The sequence below is a fragment of the Gavialis gangeticus genome, unplaced genomic scaffold (genome assembly GCF_001723915.1).
Source record: "Gavialis gangeticus isolate Ggan-Ray unplaced genomic scaffold, GavGan_comp1, whole genome shotgun sequence".
NCBI classification, from domain to species: domain Eukaryota; kingdom Metazoa; phylum Chordata; order Crocodylia; family Gavialidae; genus Gavialis; species Gavialis gangeticus.
Genome location: NW_017728992.1, coordinates 17,225,362 through 17,244,635, shown reverse-complemented (window position 1 = coordinate 17,244,635; position 19,274 = coordinate 17,225,362). Strand labels below are relative to the sequence as shown.

The following is a 19,274-nucleotide window of genomic DNA, read 5'->3' as shown; positions in this document are numbered from 1 at the left end:
GGGGGAGAAGCAGGGGGAAGAGTCCCTCTCTGGGGCCAGGCAGCCTCACAGCGCCCCCCCTCCCCACCCCATCACGGTGGGGGAGGAAGAGGGAGAAGAGCCCCCCTCTGTACCAAACAGGGCCTCCCTCCTGGCCCTGCTACGGTGGGGGAGAAGGAGGATGGGGAAGAGTTCCCCTCTGGAGCCAGGAAACCCTGGGTGCTGGGAATTCTGGCTGTCAGGGAGCACCTGGAGTGGGCCAGCCAGGGCCTGGCTATGCCCCCACTCCTCAGTTCAGCTTCCCTGTGGAAGGGAGGGCTGCTCTAGCATCCCAAGGCTGCTGGCTTGAGCCACTGCAGGCATTTGCCAAATGTCTGTCCACTTGTAAACTGGTTCACTCTTTGCAGATTAGACTAACCTGCAAAGATTGAATCAATTCAGGCTCAGGGTTTTTGAATGTCTGCCCCTAGCCGTAGTGGAATTCCATGCCCCCCCCCCACCCCCCGCTATCCCTAAATGATAAAGTTTAGTTTTAATTGTTTACCTTCTTGGGTTTTGTGACAACTCAAGCAAACCTACAGTGCTGTCCTCACTGGCAGGCAAAGTGTGGCACAAGCCCAATTTTGAGCAACCATAGGACCATTTGTCTTTTCTGCTGTAACTGTGATGTCACCTGCTCATTTGTGGAAGGGGTGGACATTCAGATCCAGAATTCAAAACCTGGTTTCCAAGAGCGTGAATCCTTAATTTAAGCCCAGCAAAAGTTTACCCAAACACTTGCTGAAGCTGTTGTTTCATATGCGTCTAGCTGAACATGCATCTGCTGTTCCTTACTTATGAACTGAAATCCTATTGTAGTTGAAAAGATGGCAAGTCAAAAATTGTCATTGTTTCTTTTTCTTTCTGAGCTTTATAGACATTATTTTCATGTCACTTCTGCCTTAAGAGCTTAACAGAAGAATTATAACCATTCAGAAATTGAACATGTTTTAAATTAACAGCCACATAACAAACAATAGATCTTACCATTGAGAGAGTTTAATGATCAATGGTAATGTGTCTTGAGAGAAAAGAGCTCTGTTTCAGCTTTACATCAACTTTCATAGGAGCACCCTCCAAACATGGGTTCTTTCACAATTTATATAAAAGTTTCACATTCTAGTTAAATGATATACTATTACCTGTTGTTGTTTTTTTTTTTCAAGTTATTTTAAATTAAAATTCAGCTGGCATTGGCCAAGCATATATTATTTTGCATATTCTTTATCAAGTCATTTATTTGTCTTATTCTTTCTTAGTGTACCTACCACAGGTCTGTGTGCATTGCGATAAAGCTAGAAAGGAAATAAGTCTGTTAGAGAGACATAATTAGGAGAATGAATCAGAATGACTCAAAAGGTTTGTAGGAGTTAGGAGGGTGACAAGTCTCTTCAGCTTATACAGATACCCTCCTGATGCATTACAAAAAGAGAAAAAAGATGGAAGCAGTTAGTGTCAAAAATTTAAAAAGTGTCATTGAATTGTGTTGCTAGGAAAGAAGATGAAATGCATGGGGTTTTATACCAAATAATTTTCTGTGTGGCAAAAAGGACTTCCTTTTAGTCATGCTACTATTTAGAGCTTTTGGCTGCTCTCTAGGTTTCAATGACTGATCAAAAGGTAGCAACACGCTGCAATGTCATTTTCTAATGCCTAAATAGCAGGATTTTAATGCTGCATGTATTTCCTTTTTTCCTTTCATTTCAACTTGAAACATTTTCAGTATTTTTTCCTAACTTCTCCTTTTTCAGCTTCTTTTCTCTGTGAGACAACATTTTGATTCTCTGTTAATTATCCTTTTTCCCCCTTTATATTTCTAATCTAATACAATCTAATGCTGCTGAGGATGCAGGGATTTTGTTTGGATTTTGTGTGGTATGTGTGTTGTTACTCTGATATAGTTACTGCATTATTATTTGCCCCCCCTTGAAACAACAGTATATTTTAATACATATATTTTCATTAGTCACTCAGCAAATATACATCATCACATGAAACCCTATGTAAAAGAAAGATTTTTGTATACTTGCTTACATGTCAACTAACATAATCCTGTTGCAGTTTTTGTGTTTGTTAACTTCCACATTTGCAATATTATAGCATCATAGCTATTATCCTAATGACTTAAATTCCAATTATACTAATTCTTCATAGGCATGAAAAGGAAAACTACAAGACAAAACAAATACAAGACAGAAATACAATACTCTATGTAGAAAAATAGTTGATCTGTGTCAAATACTGTACTAGAATTTAAATTGGCCCAAGGAGACAATAACTAAACAAAATTTGAAGTCTTATATATTTCAGCTTTCAATATATACTTCAAAATAAAGCCTTTAATAGTCTGTCCCTTCCTCTTTGCTACCCATCCTAATATAGAGCCAAAAAGGAATAAAACAGTATTAATGCATCTGGGCTGTCTTGCCTATCAATGCCCCCATTGGTTCTCAACCAGTTAAGTCAGTCCACCTGTGAAGACTCATGGAGCTGGTAGGATTCCAAAACTCTCTGGGGGATGTTCCCATTGACCTTGATGGCTACTCTGTTTGATGGCCTGGTCAAATTGTAGAATAGTACACTGACGGTGTCTGCTGTCATTGCTGTGGAGGCATGGCTACCCCTGGTATAAAGGAGATTTGAAGCCTGTTAAGTAGGAGGGTAATCAGTTAATATGCAGGGGGATCCTGGCTCATACTGGAGCCAACCAGTTCATCCCTATATCCTTTTAAAAGGTTGCAAAGTGTCCTGTGGCAGAACTGTTCTGGGTGGTGAGTGGCCTGGTTGATTTGGGTTGACTTCACCAGAAACTGAGGACCTACAGGTTTCTTTGATGGGTTTGACCCCTGCTTTGTAGACAAAGTCATTCATATCCAGAGTGCCTTGGGGACTGCAAGTCTTGCTGCAGAGTCAGACCTCATGGTTAGGAAAGCTGGGTTTTGTTTGGTTTATATGGTTGTTTCAGTTGTTGTTACCTACTGATGCAGAGAATGCGCTCAAAGGGATTCAGTTAGCCAGTTATGAATTGGACCCATGCCTGTCCTGGCTTTCAGAAGTCAGCTGAGGAGACACAGGCTATTGCAGTTGACTTGTGGCTTGGCATCTTCCCCTTCTTAGGAGGACAGGGTGCTGGACATTCTTAAGTCTGAACTTCTCTAGGCCCCACTCAAAAAATAATCTCTTGATGATGACTCCCCAGCCATCTATCTCTGTTTCCACCTTCCTTTTCTTGGGGTAGGCCATTGACTGGGTAGTCTTCTAACAGCTCCAGGTGCATTTGGATGCTATTGGATTCCTGGACCCTGTCACTCTTGTTTCTGTCCTGGCCATACTACACAGGTGGCATTTGTGGTCTTGGTTAATGATATTCTCCTGGAGATCAATGAGATAAACTTCATGCTTTTTATTTTATTAGATTTTTAGGAGCTTTTGGTTCAGTTGACCATGAGGTGTTGATAACATATTTACATGATTTGGGTATTTGTGAAACTGCTCTTCATTGGTTCTGCTTCCTAGCAGGGAAGTCCTAGAGGGTGATAATGGGTGAATGATCATCACCCCTTTGGAACCTTCCCTGTGGGGTCACCCAGGGTTTGATCTTATCACTCCTCCTGTTTAACATGTAGCAAAATTGTGCAGAGATTTGTAGTGCGTTGCCATCAGTAAGCTGATGATACCTAATTCTATCTCTGTTTTTCATCAATCCAACACCTGAAGTCTTGGTCTGTATTGGGTGTCTGGCTACCATTAGGGATTAGATGTAGGTAAACCAGTTGAATCTGCACCCAGACAAGACAGAGGTGATGGTTGTGGCCAGACGTGATGACTTGCAGAGAGTGACTGGGACACCTGAAGAGTTTAACCTCTCCATGTCACTCAGATCTTTAGGCTTGGGGTGTTTCTAGTTCCTTTGCTGCACCTGAATTCTCAGATTGTGGCAGTGGCTAGGAGCACTTTTTACCAACTACATCTGGTGAGAAGGCTGCAACCCTTTCTTTCAGACTTGGATCTGCTCTCCATGCTTTTCTAACCTTGAAGCTAAGCTGCTCCACTGTGCTCTATGTTCATCTGAGGGCTATCAGGAAGGTGCAGCTGGTACAGAACACAGTGGTTCTTCTAATGGGAATGGGTCGCTAGGAGCACATCACAATGCCCCAAAGCCTGCACTGGCTTCCAGTAGCTTTTTGGGCATCATTTAAGGTACTGATTTTGACCTATACAGTCCTAAATGATATGGCCTAAGGAACTATCTTCTCCTTTATGCACCACTGTGATAAGGCTTCTTCACTTAAGGTCAGGCAAAAGCAACCTCCTGGAATTACCATATCTGCACCAGTTTTGTTCAGTGAAAACATGTGGGAGGTTGTTCTCAGTAGTCACTCTTCAGCTCTGAGCTCTGGCACTCCACCCCTCCCCTTTCCTCCCCACGTGTGGTCCATCAGTACCCAAGAAAGGACATCCTCTGGCAACATTGTAAGTCTTCTTTATTTTGACAACCCTTCAACAGGTGAGGTTACATTTTGAAGCATTGTCTGGGGAGTTTGTTTTATTAGATATAATTTTATTTTAGTATTTTTATTTGTCTTTATAATTTATCTGTTTTTGTTTGTTTGTTTGTTTGCTGTAAGCTGTCCTGAGGCTCCTTAGGGTAGGGTGGCATAAACAGTCTAACATCAGAGGTGTATTTTAAGGAAAATACTTAATAGCAAGCTGTAACTTAAGGGTGCAGCTTTGCCTTATAGGCCTGTGATTTTGATGTAGTCAAATAATCTTGAACCAGGACACACTGATCCCTGTTCCTTTGGGAGCAGAAGTAGGCCTTTGATGTACCTTTTACACTTGAGAGGCTTTTGTAAAGGAAACCAGTCTTTTTTTTGTATTAACTTGAAGGCTAAAAGGTCACATAGGGACTGATTCTGTAGTTATACAACAAGAATCCAATCGATACAATCAAAACAGCAGGTCTTGGGCTCCAAATTACTGCATTCTGATAATAAACTTGATGCACAATGCTGTACTTAAAGTCTGGTCTGCTATATTGGTGTAATAAAAAGATAATGGACTATGAAGCAGACTAATAAGACTTTTAAGGAGCTAGAGCACTAAGTCACTTTAAATCTATTGAGTCTCTCCAAAGCGTTAATATAATAATCTTGACAAGTGTACTTCACTATCACTGTAGGCAGATAGCAAGAATTGCACATGGTGGCGTTCTCGTTAGGGTGAAGTAGCAGAAAAGTGGGGCTTCTTTACAGCAATATGAAGAAAAACTTTTTTTGCAATGTGTATAATTTAACCCTTTCAATATCAATGCTATGCTTGTATGTGTTTTACTAAAACTGGAATCACAAAAATGGTATGACAGACCTCTGTATAATTCTCGGCCCTAAGAGAGGGGAGAGTCATCACTCTCAAACTAGACCGGTAGTGCTTATTTCTGCATCTCTCCAGTGGGAGTTGCATCCCACCTCTGTAAGGGTTTCAGAACTAGGCCCTTCATGGTGTTAAACTTTACTGTAACTACTCCTGTCATCTTTGCATGATGCATAAGAAAATATCTGTACTTTACATGCTTGTATGTTTTTAATTTCAGGTTAACACGTTCTCAGATATGATGTAAACAACTGAAAGCAATAGAGCAAAAAACATTTCCTACCTAATTCAATGAACTTTAAACATCCTTCAGTCCCAAGTAGCATATTATTTAGAATTTCACTTGATAGTTTTTTACCTTGCTGTGTTCAATATGACAATGTTGTTCTTGTTTTTTCTCATTTTTTTGAACCCCTGTTTATATGTGTGTATTTTTTTCCTCTGCCTAGACCTGGTTAACCATTTCTGTGAACAGGTCCTCAATTTTTTACTTTGTCCCTACTTTCCTGTCGTAGCCCCATCTTCCCCTGGTGTCGACTCCGTACCCTTACAGCGCACAGGCAGTCAGCACGGCACTCAGAACGCAACATCGACCTTCCAGAGGGCCAGCTATGCTGCAGGCCCAGCCTCCAATTACGCAGATCCCTACCGACAGCTGCAGTATTGTCCTTCTGTTGAATCACCATACAGCAAATCTGGGCCAGCCATCCCACCTGAGGGGACCTTGGCTAGGTCACCTTCCATTGATAGCATTCAGAAAGATCCCAGGTGGGTGAAACCTTACTTTGTCTACTGTCATATGTTCATAAAGTGACTTCTGATTGCAGTTTCTTTGTTTCAATGATGGTATGTCAGCAAAAATTCAAACAAAAATAATTTTAGCTATGTGGTTCTTTGTTTGGTTGTAATGATCTATTTTAATATATTACCTTAAATAGTCTTATGAGCGCTGTTTTATAGCAAATGGTAATGTGACCTTGAGTGCATAAATTTAGTCTGTTTCTGGCTGTGCTTTCATATGTAGTCCTGTAAAAAGTAACTTGTTTGTTTGTGTGAAAATAAGAACACTGGCACCCTGAGTCTTTGAATCTTAATGGCAGTGGATTACATTTTTCTTTTTCTCTGCAGAAAGAAAGTTGTTTGACTTGTTTTTCTATAAATATTTAACAGAATGCAAAACTGCCAGCCCAGTATTGGGCTATGACTGGGAGCAATTATTACCAAATAGAATATATTCAAGTCTATAGCTCATCTTAAGCTATGGAATATAGGCTCCAAACCCTGGTATATGATAATGGAGTGATTTGTAGTGTAATTTTCAAGAATTAATTATGGATGCCTATAAATTTTAAATGTATCATATCTCTTATTAATTGAAAATATCTGCCTCAATATACACATGTAATTTAGGGGTGGACTGAGGAAAGTAGTGTACATATGTATGTATACGTGTAGAAATAAAACACTCATCACAGCCTTCTCTAAGTATAATGTAAATCAGAGAGGGCAAGTTTGTTGGCAGCATTGCAATCACCGAACTGTCCTTAGTGATAACAGTAACTGAAATAGAAGTGTTAGTATCTCTTGATGCATGTGGTTGTTTTTGTCATGTAAAGTATTAGTAATTTCATCTTTGTGGCTCATAATGACTCCTGCTTGCTAAAAGCTTTTGAAGTTGAAATGGGACTCCTGAAAAGTTACATCATTTAGATTTTATTCACACATGTGTGACCTACGGAAATACATGTTTCTTTGTAGTAGATTTGCTGCATGAAAGTTAACAAAAGTAGAATCCAAAAATACATCCCCACAAGTCATTAAAGAAATATTTGACTGACAAAATGGAAAGGTGTTCCTTCTTCCACTACAGAAACAAATTGTTCTCAGTTTTAGCAGCATGAACTCTGAAAATTGATGAATCATATAGAAACTAATTGTATGGGTATGCTTGCCCCACCAGAGCAAGCACTGTTAAACATGCCCCATACAGCACATGCCCAACCCTATAAATGAAAATAAGGGAGGTTGCAGCCAAAGAGTGGTGCTGAATATGAACCAATAAGCACACTTGAGAGATGCACAGAAAAAGCAGTGCCTTATTTTAGGGGTGGTATGCATGATATGGGAGTAAGGGAGCAGAGCATGCTTTATGGCACTGCCCCCAGATATAACAGGAAAGAGGGAAGGCATGTCTCTTGGTTTAAGAGACCAAGAACCAATTCAGACTGATTCTGCTTTTAGCCAGGCTCATGCTTACTAGATGTCCCTTTTTCATTTGCTCTCTCAATCACCTCAATTTAGGTGACACTTCACATGCTTGAGTGAGGGGACACAAGTGCCAGTTATCATGTAAAGATAACCTGTCATGCCACTGAAAAATTTTACCTACAGGGAAAGGTACTAAATACAAGTGGTGGGTGTACAGTACTGAATTCTTGATGAGGCGCTTACAAAAAAGTATTTTATTCATGGAACTGAATTCTGGTTTTGCAGTAATACCTTAACAAAACTATGAGAAAAGAGATATAGGAATCTGAAACACAAGAGGAAACTTGACAGCAGCTGAAACGAGTTGAAATTGAAGGCAGTCTGCCTTATACTGAGAGAAAGCATATTTACTATATCCCTAGTAGTGCTGGACACATTGTTTTAAAAGAGCTCACCCTTGTTCAGAACAAATACTATCACTGTAATCTTGGCAGGGTTGGCACCTGTATAGCTTATCTGTGTGGTGGATGTCAGATTTATTCTTTTTGTACAATGCCCTTTGTTTAGTTTTGCTGCTTTTGCCTCCTTTACGAACCCTTTTATGTTTCTCTTCTTCATCTCCATATGATACTCATTGTGCATGAAATGAAATTAATGCTGCTTTCCATAATTGACAAAGAAGAAGGTATTCTGACAGCCATAGGTGTAAGTAAATATTGATCAGTTTTTCACAGGTATTGATTCAGATGTCCCTTTTTCATTGTGCAAATTAGTCATAAACAGGCCATGATTGCTATGATAGTTTATAGAAAGGAATTTTGGTCTGCAGGGGTAGGGGCTTCGGGCAGACATTACACATAAACTGGTTTAAGTGATCAGAAACAGGTTTATATCTGTAATAGAACATAAGTTCCATGGATATAAAGCAATTTCAGAATGGCTGAAACTGGTTTATGATAAACTGGGTTGAATATAGTATCAGATTTATCTGATTTGGGTCAAACCTGTTTATGCAATGTCTCTCCCAGACCCCTTTCTGGTTTAAGTTAAGCCAGAGTCCCCCAGCATCCCATATGCTTTGCATCCCTGGGCTGTGCTCTCTACTCCAGAGAACAGGGATGGCCCCACCCCTCTGCTCCCTAGTAGAACCCCCTGTTCCCCCTCCCCCCCGCTGCTTGCTGCTCAAGCAGGGATTCCCCCCTCCCTCCTTCCCATCTCCCATGGCATGGACCCCAGCACCATGGACCCTAGCTGGCATGTGGTATGCTAGCTAATGCTGAGAGGTGTCTGTGTATGTGTGTCTCCAATTTCACTGGGACGGAACAAATGCAGACAGGACAGTGTCCATTTAGAGCTTTTTGGAGCTAATCAACAGGTCAGCTGGTAATGTCCCTCTGTTCCTTCCTTGGAAGAAGCTGTTTAAGAAGAGCTTGAACTAATGAGAGAGGCTTTTGTTTTTTTGATGGACTGCTAAATGCTCTGTTATCAGCTTCCTGCTGGCTCCCTTCCCTGTCAGGTTTGCAGACAGTATCAAGAAGCAGGGAGAGGAAGATGAAAAGCTCACTAACATCAACAGATGCATGCACTGCACACATGTAGTCCTCCCTCCCCCCTTTGCCTCAAAGTGCTAGCCAGGGGCTGGGGACTGGCAACACTCCCGCCCCTTGAGCAGCGAGTGGAGAAAAGCCTGGGACTGTGCAGGCAGAGTGGGGTTTAAACCCCTCCCTAATCAGAGCGTTCTGCTGGGCCTGGCCATGGCCCCCTCAGTGCTGTGGAAGGAAAGGGAGGGAAGGCTGCTCTAGTGCCTTCTGGCTTCTAGCCTGAGCCACTGGAGGCATATGCCTGCATTTCCTCAGTCCAGAGGGAATGTCTGTGCACTTGCAAATTGGTTCAACCTAGCCAGGTTAGACTAACCTGCAAAGATTGAATCAATTCAGGCTCAGGCTTTTTGAATGTCTGTTCCTAGCCCAGATGAACTGTTGACCACCTGTATTGCTTTGGATATTCACTATTCATTAATATTCAATATTCATTCATAGATTATGTTGTCTGATTGGTCACCTAAGTTGCATAGTATTGCTGTTGTTCACTCACTGGATGACTCCACAGCCACAAAGAAGTTTTATGAATGCCTTGGAAACTATGATAATCTAACATAAAGCTATGAATGCATGAGTATTTGTGACAACTGCTATTTTCACAAAACTTGTAAATAAAAGTCTGTTCCTATGGAGTTCATGTAAATTAAATGAAGGGAAAGCAAAGGCTTTCAGAACCAGCTGCGTGAATTTTATTCAAACTCATATTTGCAAAGACTTCATTGTAGTATTCACCCAGCTCTAGATCCAGTCTGCAAAATGCAAAGGGTCTGGTATCTTTGCATGCTGCTATCAGGAAGAGGCAAAGAAAACAGATTTTTAGGGTATCACTACATTGCATTTAGATTAAACTCCAAGGATCGGTCACTCTTAGGCAAGTCACATGAGCTACCATTTCCTGCCTCTGTATCTTTAATCCTTGTTGCCTCTGTTACACACAGAAGGAAAGGCAAGTAATAGCAGATGGACTCTGCAGAAAATAGTGACAGGAAATTGGGTATGGAAGAGCCAGAATCCAGGAACAGAAGTGGAGGGATTGCAGCTGGTAGACTTCCTGTGTTTTGTTGCCTGGAGCGCATGAGTTCTGAGCTTTCTATGGAAGTGAGGGGCTAAGAAGTAGTTCAATTCCAGGGCCTAATATTCAGCAGAGCATCTACAGCAAGCTGTACTGCCACTGGAGGGTAGAGCTTAAGGGTTTTCACTAGAGATGGTCTGCATACATGGGCCATAGTGCCTCCCTGCAGGAGGCCCTAAGTAACAGTGAATTGAAGTTGCAGGACAATTTGATTCTTCCTTTTCAAATAAAGTAATCAGCTTATTATTAAGGATGGAATTTTCACTCTTATTTATCCAGGCAATGGGACGCAAGATGTAGACAACAAGAAGAAAAGGTACCTGTTGTCTTTCTCCCTGCTAGGCACTTGCATGTTAGTAAGGAATTATGCAGATGTAGCTGCCCCTTGAATTGTATGCAAAGAGTGAAGCAACCTTGCCTAACATTGAAATGTAATCAGGGTCCCCGGGCCATTATGTCCCCTGGTGGCTCCAAAACCATGCCTTGCTTTGCCCCTAGGGCGCCTGCCTCATCTGCCATGCCTTGATGGTAATATAAATCATAAGCCCCTTGGCTGTAACATAAACAACAAAGTAGCAGCCCCAAGTCCCTTTAAGATAGCAAACCTTCTTTCTCCCCTTTACTAGTGTACCTCCCAGCATAGGCTCCTTATGAGCTCCCCAAGCTTTGGTGTTCTTACAGGCAGCAAATGGTCAGCCCATCATCCCTGGGTGGCTCCCCTAGGCAGGAGCTCCTTCCCCTGTGGCAGCCAGGGAGAGACTTCTCTGTCAGCCCTAGCCTTGAGCTTATATGTACCCAGGTCCCTGCCTGCATCTGGTCAGGTGACTGCTTGGGCTGGCTGATAATTGTCTCATTAGGTTTGCTGCTGGCACCTGGGAGCTGCTGCCCCCTGCCTAGCCTGCAGAGCTCCCTGGCTGGGCTGGTTTTCTTCTTAAAGGAACAGAGAGCCGAGGGCGCTCTATTACAATACTCTTCACCAGTTGTAGCAGCACCATGCTTGAAACTTCTAACTGTCCTTTTGAAGCAATGGGTCTTTTGAGCATATGCCCAAGAGCTATATTCCCTGGCATGGCCAGAATGATTTACTAAGCTGCTCCAAAGATATAGCACTTGGTACTGATCATTACATTACCAAAGGTATTGACAAACTGGAAGAAGTCTAGAGCAAAGCAGCAAAAACTATCAGAGGGCTTGGACACATTGATTTATGGGAAAGATTAAAAGCTGGGCTAACTGACAAGTAGAAGGAGGGAGGCAAAACAGTTTACAGATAATTTAGGCAACACTAAGTGTAGACATTATTTGGTGTATACATCATTTAATAATATAATGATGACTAATAGATAAAACTAAAAAAATATAATTTGGGGGCTGAATGTCAAGAAATGATGATTGTAAGCTGTCTTCTGTCATACAGCTGTATTAGGAGAGAGATCACTTGGGCTTCTGAAGCCAGACTGAGCAAACCCCAGGATTACATATTGAAGAGAACTGTCTTATGGTGGCAAATGGGCTGAATAGATTCATTCATAGATTGTTAGGGGCTGGAAGGGACCTTTAAGATCATCGGGTCCAAAATAATCTGAGGTCTTTGAATTCGTTTACCCTATAAGTTATTGCTTTATTTTAAAAAAAAATATGATCAAATCTACTGCAAGAATTCAAGGGAGTGGAAGACCTCATCTTCTTGGCACAAAGTCTGTAAGACCTTTCAGATATGACAGTGCTCACTAGTAGACTAAACTGAAAAACCAAAGGAATTAAAATGATTTGTATGTCATAAGATGATAAATTTTTGCTTATTATCTAGCAAATGTGAGTCAATTCATTAGAAGAAAAGGAAGGGACAGATGTTAATGATATCATCCTGATGAGCAAATAGAATATCTAAAATACCAAACAATATTGTTTCCCTTAAATTATGCTTATTATTCTGTTTTGCTGGAATTTTCATCTGAAATTTGGGGGACCAGAGAGGGTTAGCTATCATTGCTGTAATTAAAGCTTTTTCCTTTGTTTTCATTGTATAGCTTGGATTACTAGTACTTCAGCTTTACACACGCACACGCACACGCACACGCACACACACACGCACACGCACACACACACACTGAGCTGACATTTGGCAAATGAAATCCAAGCCCAACATCTGTTTTCATGCATGTGTGTGTGTGCACGCTTGTGCGTGCATATGTGTGTATGTGTAATGTGTGTACACACATGTGTATACACACTTTGTACTTTTTATAATAGAGGAAGATACACCATAATGAAGCTGTTTTTATAGGAGTTTCAACCAAAGTAAAAATTTCAAGTGAGAACCTATTTTTGTAAAATTTCCTTCCCTGTTCTCAATTCAGGACATGTAATAGCCAATCAGATTTCTGGAATCAGCTAAATGTTTTGAGGTTTTATGCTTCCCTAACACCATCTGACTTTGTGCCCTAGAAATAATTTGCAAGTCATCCAGTTCCCACCCCAATGTATGAATCCAGAAACTATATAAATGCTAAGCTTCCCTGGTCTTAAAACTTCTCTGTGTAAAACTTTTCACTATAACACTTAAAAGCCTTTCATCCCCCTTTTTTTTCTTCTCATGACACCAAAATATAAAACATAAATAAACCTTTATGGTGAAATCATGATAAGCTACATTAAAATTATGTTAATAATCTTATTTAAAGGGACAGTATTAAGGTAAAAGCCATATATTAAAAACTGACTTTGTGTAAAAATTATTTATTTATAAAAGCATGTTTCCTTGCATCTGATGTTTGTTTGCTTATTATGCTTTATAAAAAAGCCGATGTGGTAAGTAGAGGTCATTTCACGTCACATTTCACAGTTGCTTTAAGACTGTGCTATAGTGTTTGGCTGATAAGTAAAATAATAGACTATTTACACTTAAATTAAGGGAGGAAGAATAAAAATTCAATTAATTGCATTTGTAAAACCTTTTCTTATAAAGCTTAAATCTTGGACCCAAACTACCCATAGATCTCTCTTAAAATCCACACAACCAAAAAGCTGCATCTTTTACCTGAAAAGATCAACACATTTTGTTAAGTTAGTTATGATATATATAATTGTCCCTTTCCCTAGATAAGATCAAGTTAATAAGGAAGAGTTTTTGTTCAGAGAACATTCCAGTTTTATTTGTAATTCCTGTTTTTGCTTGATTTTTTTGTTGTTTTGAGGATGGGAAGGGCTCAAGTGTAGAACTTTATCTAAACTTATTATGCCATATGAGGGAGACCACAGAAAGTTTAAGGAATTTTGTATATTAACTAAAAAGTGAATAAATATAATTCTTTGTACAGGTGGGCTATGTGTATGTTAAGTGGTAACAATGGGCTGGTTTGGTTATAGCTTTCTGTACCGTAGTGAATTATATTATATAAAGATTTGCAGTTAAAATTTTCTAAGAACAATGTTGGCAAAGACTTATTTTTACAACTTTTTGATAGTTTTTGCATCACTTTCTGAGATAAAATGTTACAACTAAGCAAGAGTTTCAAGTTTAAAGGACATTAAAAATCGACATATTCAACAGTGGCGCTCCCTATTTGAGCTGTCCAGATATAAGTCAGCATTATTACTGATTGTCCCAGATATTGTATAATTAAACTTTAATCTCCTGAGGCATTCTTGCTACGCTTCTTGCTTTCAGAGTCAATGCTCCATTTCATTACTTTGGATGGGGTTAATTTCCCACTGCTCATAGGATGAAGGCACTGACTTAGTACCTTCAAAGCCCTTAATTCAAAACCCTTTAATTGCACAAAAAAGAAACCAACTGAAACACAACATTCTGTTTTCATTCTGAACCATCACAACCCATTTTTGCATTGCTGTCTACAACAACCTGCACTGTATTTTCAAACTCTACACTATAAAGCTTTTCTTTTCCTATAGTAAAAAGGATCTCATTAAGATAAGTGCCAATTAACATCTATGTGGTCATAAAAAATGCTTAAGAGATTAGAGCACATAGTATAAAACATGGGCTGTTTAAGATAAATGTTTCTGCAGGAGCTCTTACGATGCATTTAATTTTGTTTTGTTTTAAGGATTATCATACTATTAACAGAATTACTGTTCTGCAAATCTGAATAATAATGAAAGTCAGTAAAACAGTATCATGAGAGAGGACAAGAAGAATATAACCTCCAGTGTCTGTGTTTAGGCAAAAGCACTAAGTCTGTGTGTATATTGAAGCTGATTGTGATTTTTTTGAGAGAAGATTTTTTTGTCAGGACTGATTTTTGAAGACTGTTTCTATAGTTAAAGGTGTCTAAGCACCAGTATGAAATTTCTGGTCACAGAGTGACACATGCACCTCAAGAATAGCCAATAAGTTATTGGTTAAGGCTGTCATCTGAGAAGAGCTCCCAGCTTCACTTCTTGGCCTCATTCAGACTAGGGACTTGAAACTCAGTCCATCACATCCTACCTGTGTGCTGTGACTCTTAGGCTTTTTGCTCCTCTGTGGGTATTTCTTCTCAGACTGTTCCACTCTTTATAAATAATTAACGTGGAGTTAAAGCCTCCATGTCCTAGCTTTGAGCTGTAAGCAGGGGTCTATAGAGTCAGAGGGCACTGATAGACATGACATTTTGTCATGTAAATGGCCCCTGAAAGCACTCTATAGCCATGCACAGACAGAAGTGCATGGCTGCAGAGCACTTTAAAAAGTTCCTTATCGCATGACAAATGAATCCTCATCACATGAGGGTTCAAATGAAGGTGCTCCAAAGTGGAGCACGTTCATTACCTTCTGTTAGTGCGTGGTGGGTGAAGGGCTAGCCTGAAGTAGCCCATCCTCAGTGCTGCTTTCAGGATGGGATGGGGAGAAGGGAGGGGAGCAAGTTCCATCTGGGGTTTGCCCAGCCTTTGTTGGAGGATGTGTTGGATGGATTGGAGCCCCCTGCTCCTGAGGTGGGGGGCTCCAATCCACTCACCCCCCACCACTCCAGCACAGGCTGGTAAAACCCCAGAACAGGCCTCCCTCCCTTCCCTGCCCTCCCTCCTGTCCTGAGACAGCACTGGAGCTGGGGGTGGGGGCAGGGCTAGGGGGCAGGGCTCTTGTTGAATTGGCCCCAAAGTGAAGCTCAATCCCCCACTCTCCTGACCCAACAGTGAATGTCTGCTGGGTTGGGAGGGCCAGTCTAACTCATGGAACTTTCTGTGAAGTGCCATAAATTAGACCAGGGAACTGTACCTCTGTCAGACTAAAGCCCAGAGTCTCTCCCGCTCTCACTACCCCATTCCTTTCTTCCTCTCCCAGCTCAAGTGCATATTTAATAATTTATACAAAATGTTCCAACACAAGAAACTGAGAGAGACAGAGATTAAATCCGTACCCCGATGGTCAGGGCACTCATCTAAGATTTCTCTATGTGGTCTGATTTAGGCAGAACAGGGACTGGAAACTAAGCCTCACTATAGCTTAAGCAGTGGGGTCAGTGAGTCTTTTCCTCTCATTCTGAAAGTCTTAGTTTTGTTCTGATGTGGAAAGAGAAGGTGGGGAAACCCTTCCCTACTGTATCTATGAAGCTTGTGTATTCATTCATATTTTTAAAAATAGTTAACCCATTTTGAGTATGATGAACACCAATTCAAACAAGGGACTGGCCCAGAAACCTTTTAGTAACCTCCTGATCACATTTCCCACTGCAGGGTCATCTATTCCTATGACTTTTTTCTCATGCATGCATACCTGGGAAAGCCCATTAAATTGGCACAGCCAAGTAGGTGGAGCTGTCACACACTTATTTTGCAATGACAGTACTAAGTGCATGTTTCTGTCTTCCAGTCAGGTAAGTATCTGTTCTGCTTTCCCTTTTGCTGTAGTTGAGGAGGTGACATAGACTCACAGGCATTCACCAATACCTAGTTCAGTACTGAGCAGTAAACCAGTACAAAACATTAGAATCAAAACAAAGATGTAGCCACCTGAAGTATGCAGAAACGCAAACCAAAGGAGATGGGCCAAGGGCAAATCTCAGGCAAACCAAGGTGCCATGTGAAAAGGACAAGTTGTCTTTTAGCTTACCGAATAGCTATGGGAAAAGGTGACAGATTTAAAACAAGCAAACAGAAAGCAGTGAGTGGGTCTCAGAATAGTTAAGGATGAAGCCTTTAAATTGGATTTATAGTGTGTCATAACTTGGAATTCTAGCAGGCCAACTTGAGAATATTTCACAACAAAGGACCCTTGACCAGGAATTACAAGACCAAATAAATAAAAGAGCAGCCCATCCTAAGCCATTTATACCTGCTGGACAAGTCTTGGGGAAGCAGGGTTATTTCTCAGATACCTAGTCTGTAGATTGTGAAAACTAGTTTTATAAAAAACTGGAATATATGGTTTATATTGTTTTGTCTTCTGTTGCCTGTGTAGATTAAATAGAATGGTTGCTAAAGACCTAAAAATGTTATGGCATGAAAGAAGTGGGTGATATGGACTGATGACTCATTTCACTCTATGATAAAAGCAGCTCACTATTCAGCAGATGGTTTTCTATACTAGATCTTTACTTTTTACTACATGGCGCACATGCTTATTACGTATGCTTCTTTGTATGGCATAGAAAAGCCTGAAGTGCACACTAAACAAAGGAGAAAAGCTTGGGGGTTTATTTTAGTTGATGTAACATTAGTGTCCATTTCAAGCCTTTCCTATAATTGATGTCATTCTATTAAGGGCTCAGGAGTTTGCTCCATTTTGTTGCCATCTTGCCTTTAAAAGTACTCTAAATACCATCATTAACTACCCCCATCATATTGTAATGGGTAGAAATTGTAATTTCATTATACTGTAGTGGCGTGGACATTGCTGCTCCATTGAGTTTGACTAATGAGTCCAGTTGGCAGTACCTACAGCTCCCAAACCAGAAGCAGAGAAATTAATTTGTTTTGTAGGGTATGTTATGCCATATCCTTTACATTTGGTGATATATTTACTTTGTCTACTTCGTGCAATCTTTACATATATAATGTGCAGTCTTATTACTATCTTCCTGCTTTGATGAAAATATTTTATTTTACCTTTTCTTAAAAGGTATAGAGTTATTTCTTTTCTCTATACTTGACATGACAGAGAGTGCAAGGCATGTCATGTTCTCTTTATCAGTACAGCAGCAGTAGAAGGGGGGTGGTTGTTGGAGCTGAAGAGAACACTAGTTTGCTCAGAGAGTATATATCTAAATGGAAGGCAGAAACAGAGCCATTATCACAGCTCTAATGAAGGCTGTAAGAGCTGAGGTGGGAGGGTGGCTTCATTTGGCTATACCTGTTGAATAGTCACAACAAGGTGCATTCCTCTCTGCGTTATTCGTAGGCCTTATGCCTTTCAAACATGTAATACCTCAAGGCACCACCACATTGAGTGTGGGCCTCATTCCCTTCCCACTCTCTTCGGCTCATCTCCGGCTCAGATGAGCCATAACTGAATTCCTAATGGTTAATACACCATAATATGCTTTTGTCAGTGTTTGCTGTACATGTTGCTCAGTATCCTGTGGTTCCTTTGTAAACTTTAACAGGTGCAAACTCTGCATGGTGCCATTCCCCAATGGAAAAAGATAATTTTAAAAAAATGCAGTTCTTGTACTCTGTCTAGTAAATACAATGCATTTTAAAAATGTGAAGAAATGTGCATTTACATGACAGGCCAGCTTTACAGTCCTCAGTATTTAATCTCTGCCTTTCTTTTCTCATCTTTAGAATGGGGACAATAAGGATCTTCATCCAAGAGGTGTTTTGAAAGTTAAGTTAGCTTGCAAAGTTTGTAAAGTCATGTTTTTTTTAGCCAAATCCTGTGCTGAAGAAGTGAAGGAGAAAGATACTTAATAATCTGGCTCATATCCATTTAGATCTCCATCTCTGTTTTTTATGCACACTAGAAAAACGGAGTGTAAGCAGGTTATAAGTTTCAGAAGCTGGAGGTATATGTGGTGTGTTATAACTCTTTCATAAGCATGAAAGGAAAACTCATTTAGCTTTACTGCAGTGACAGAAAATAAAATGTTATTCACTTGGTATACTCAGTACTTTGCAAGACTGAATAAAACTTTGGTCAACAAACAGTGCTGAAAGAATGTTTTCATTTACAAACAGTAAAAACTGGGGTAAGGAGAAAAATGGGAGGAAAAAGGTAATTTGTTTAATCCTTTTCATCTCAGAGCTCTGTCAGCACTGAAAATTATAGCTGTGGATGCCCAGTGTGGTCCATTTAATATGTCCTTCCATAAGTTGAACACTGCGTTGTATTGAAATGGGCCAATCTATGCAAGTTCAAATGGATGATCAGATTCCACATTAACTTAAATCTCTAAGAAGGCACATGTCCATCTGTAGAACTGCATTTCTTAATACACACCCCCTTCCCACATGGCTTTTGTTTAAATCTTCTTTTGAAAATATCAAGGACGTTTGGTTTAATCCGTAGAGTCTTCAGAGGATAGTAATCAGCCTTTCTTCCTCAAATTCTTTTGCCTGGTGACTGTAATGAATGTTTGCCTCTTCCAAACTGTTCAGGTTTTACAGTGGGAGAAGAGGCAAAGAGATGAGGCCTGCCCTCGTTGGTTATGGGAAACAGAAAACATTGCTCTGCCTACTGCTGGCAGCTCATCAGATGAGTTAAGGATAAAACATACCTTATACTGCTTACCATGCAGCAGAAAGGTCTATAGCACCTAAGCACTGGCAAAGTTGCCATAAAACCTCAAGTATTGGTTTCATAGTTTCATAGTTTCTAGGGTTGGAAAGGACCTGAGTAGATCATCTAGTCCAACCCCCTGCCATGGCAGGAAAGATTACTGGGGTCAAATGACCCCAGCAAGGTGTTCATCTAACCTCCTTTTAAAGACCCCCAGGGTAGGAGCCAGCACCACTTCTTTTGGAAGTTGGTTCCAGATCCTAGCCGCCCTGACCGTGAAGTAGCGCCTCCTGATATCTAATCTAAATCTACCCTCTGCCAGCTTGTGACCATTATTCCT

At 40.5% G+C, this 19,274-nt stretch overlaps 1 protein-coding gene across 6 annotated transcripts in view; it reads left to right on the top strand.

The window, feature by feature from the left end:
- The window catches only part of CTNND2 (catenin delta 2), a 1,155,395-nt gene that overhangs the window by 682,440 nt on the left and 453,681 nt on the right, over window positions 1-19,274 (top strand). For all 6 annotated transcript variants that reach the window (XM_019521196.1, XM_019521188.1, XM_019521179.1 and 3 more), the window contains one exon: window positions 5,907-6,159. In XM_019521196.1, the coding sequence (XP_019376741.1) occupies window positions 5,907-6,159 (253 nt within the window). The remainder of the gene's footprint in view (window positions 1-5,906; window positions 6,160-19,274) is intronic.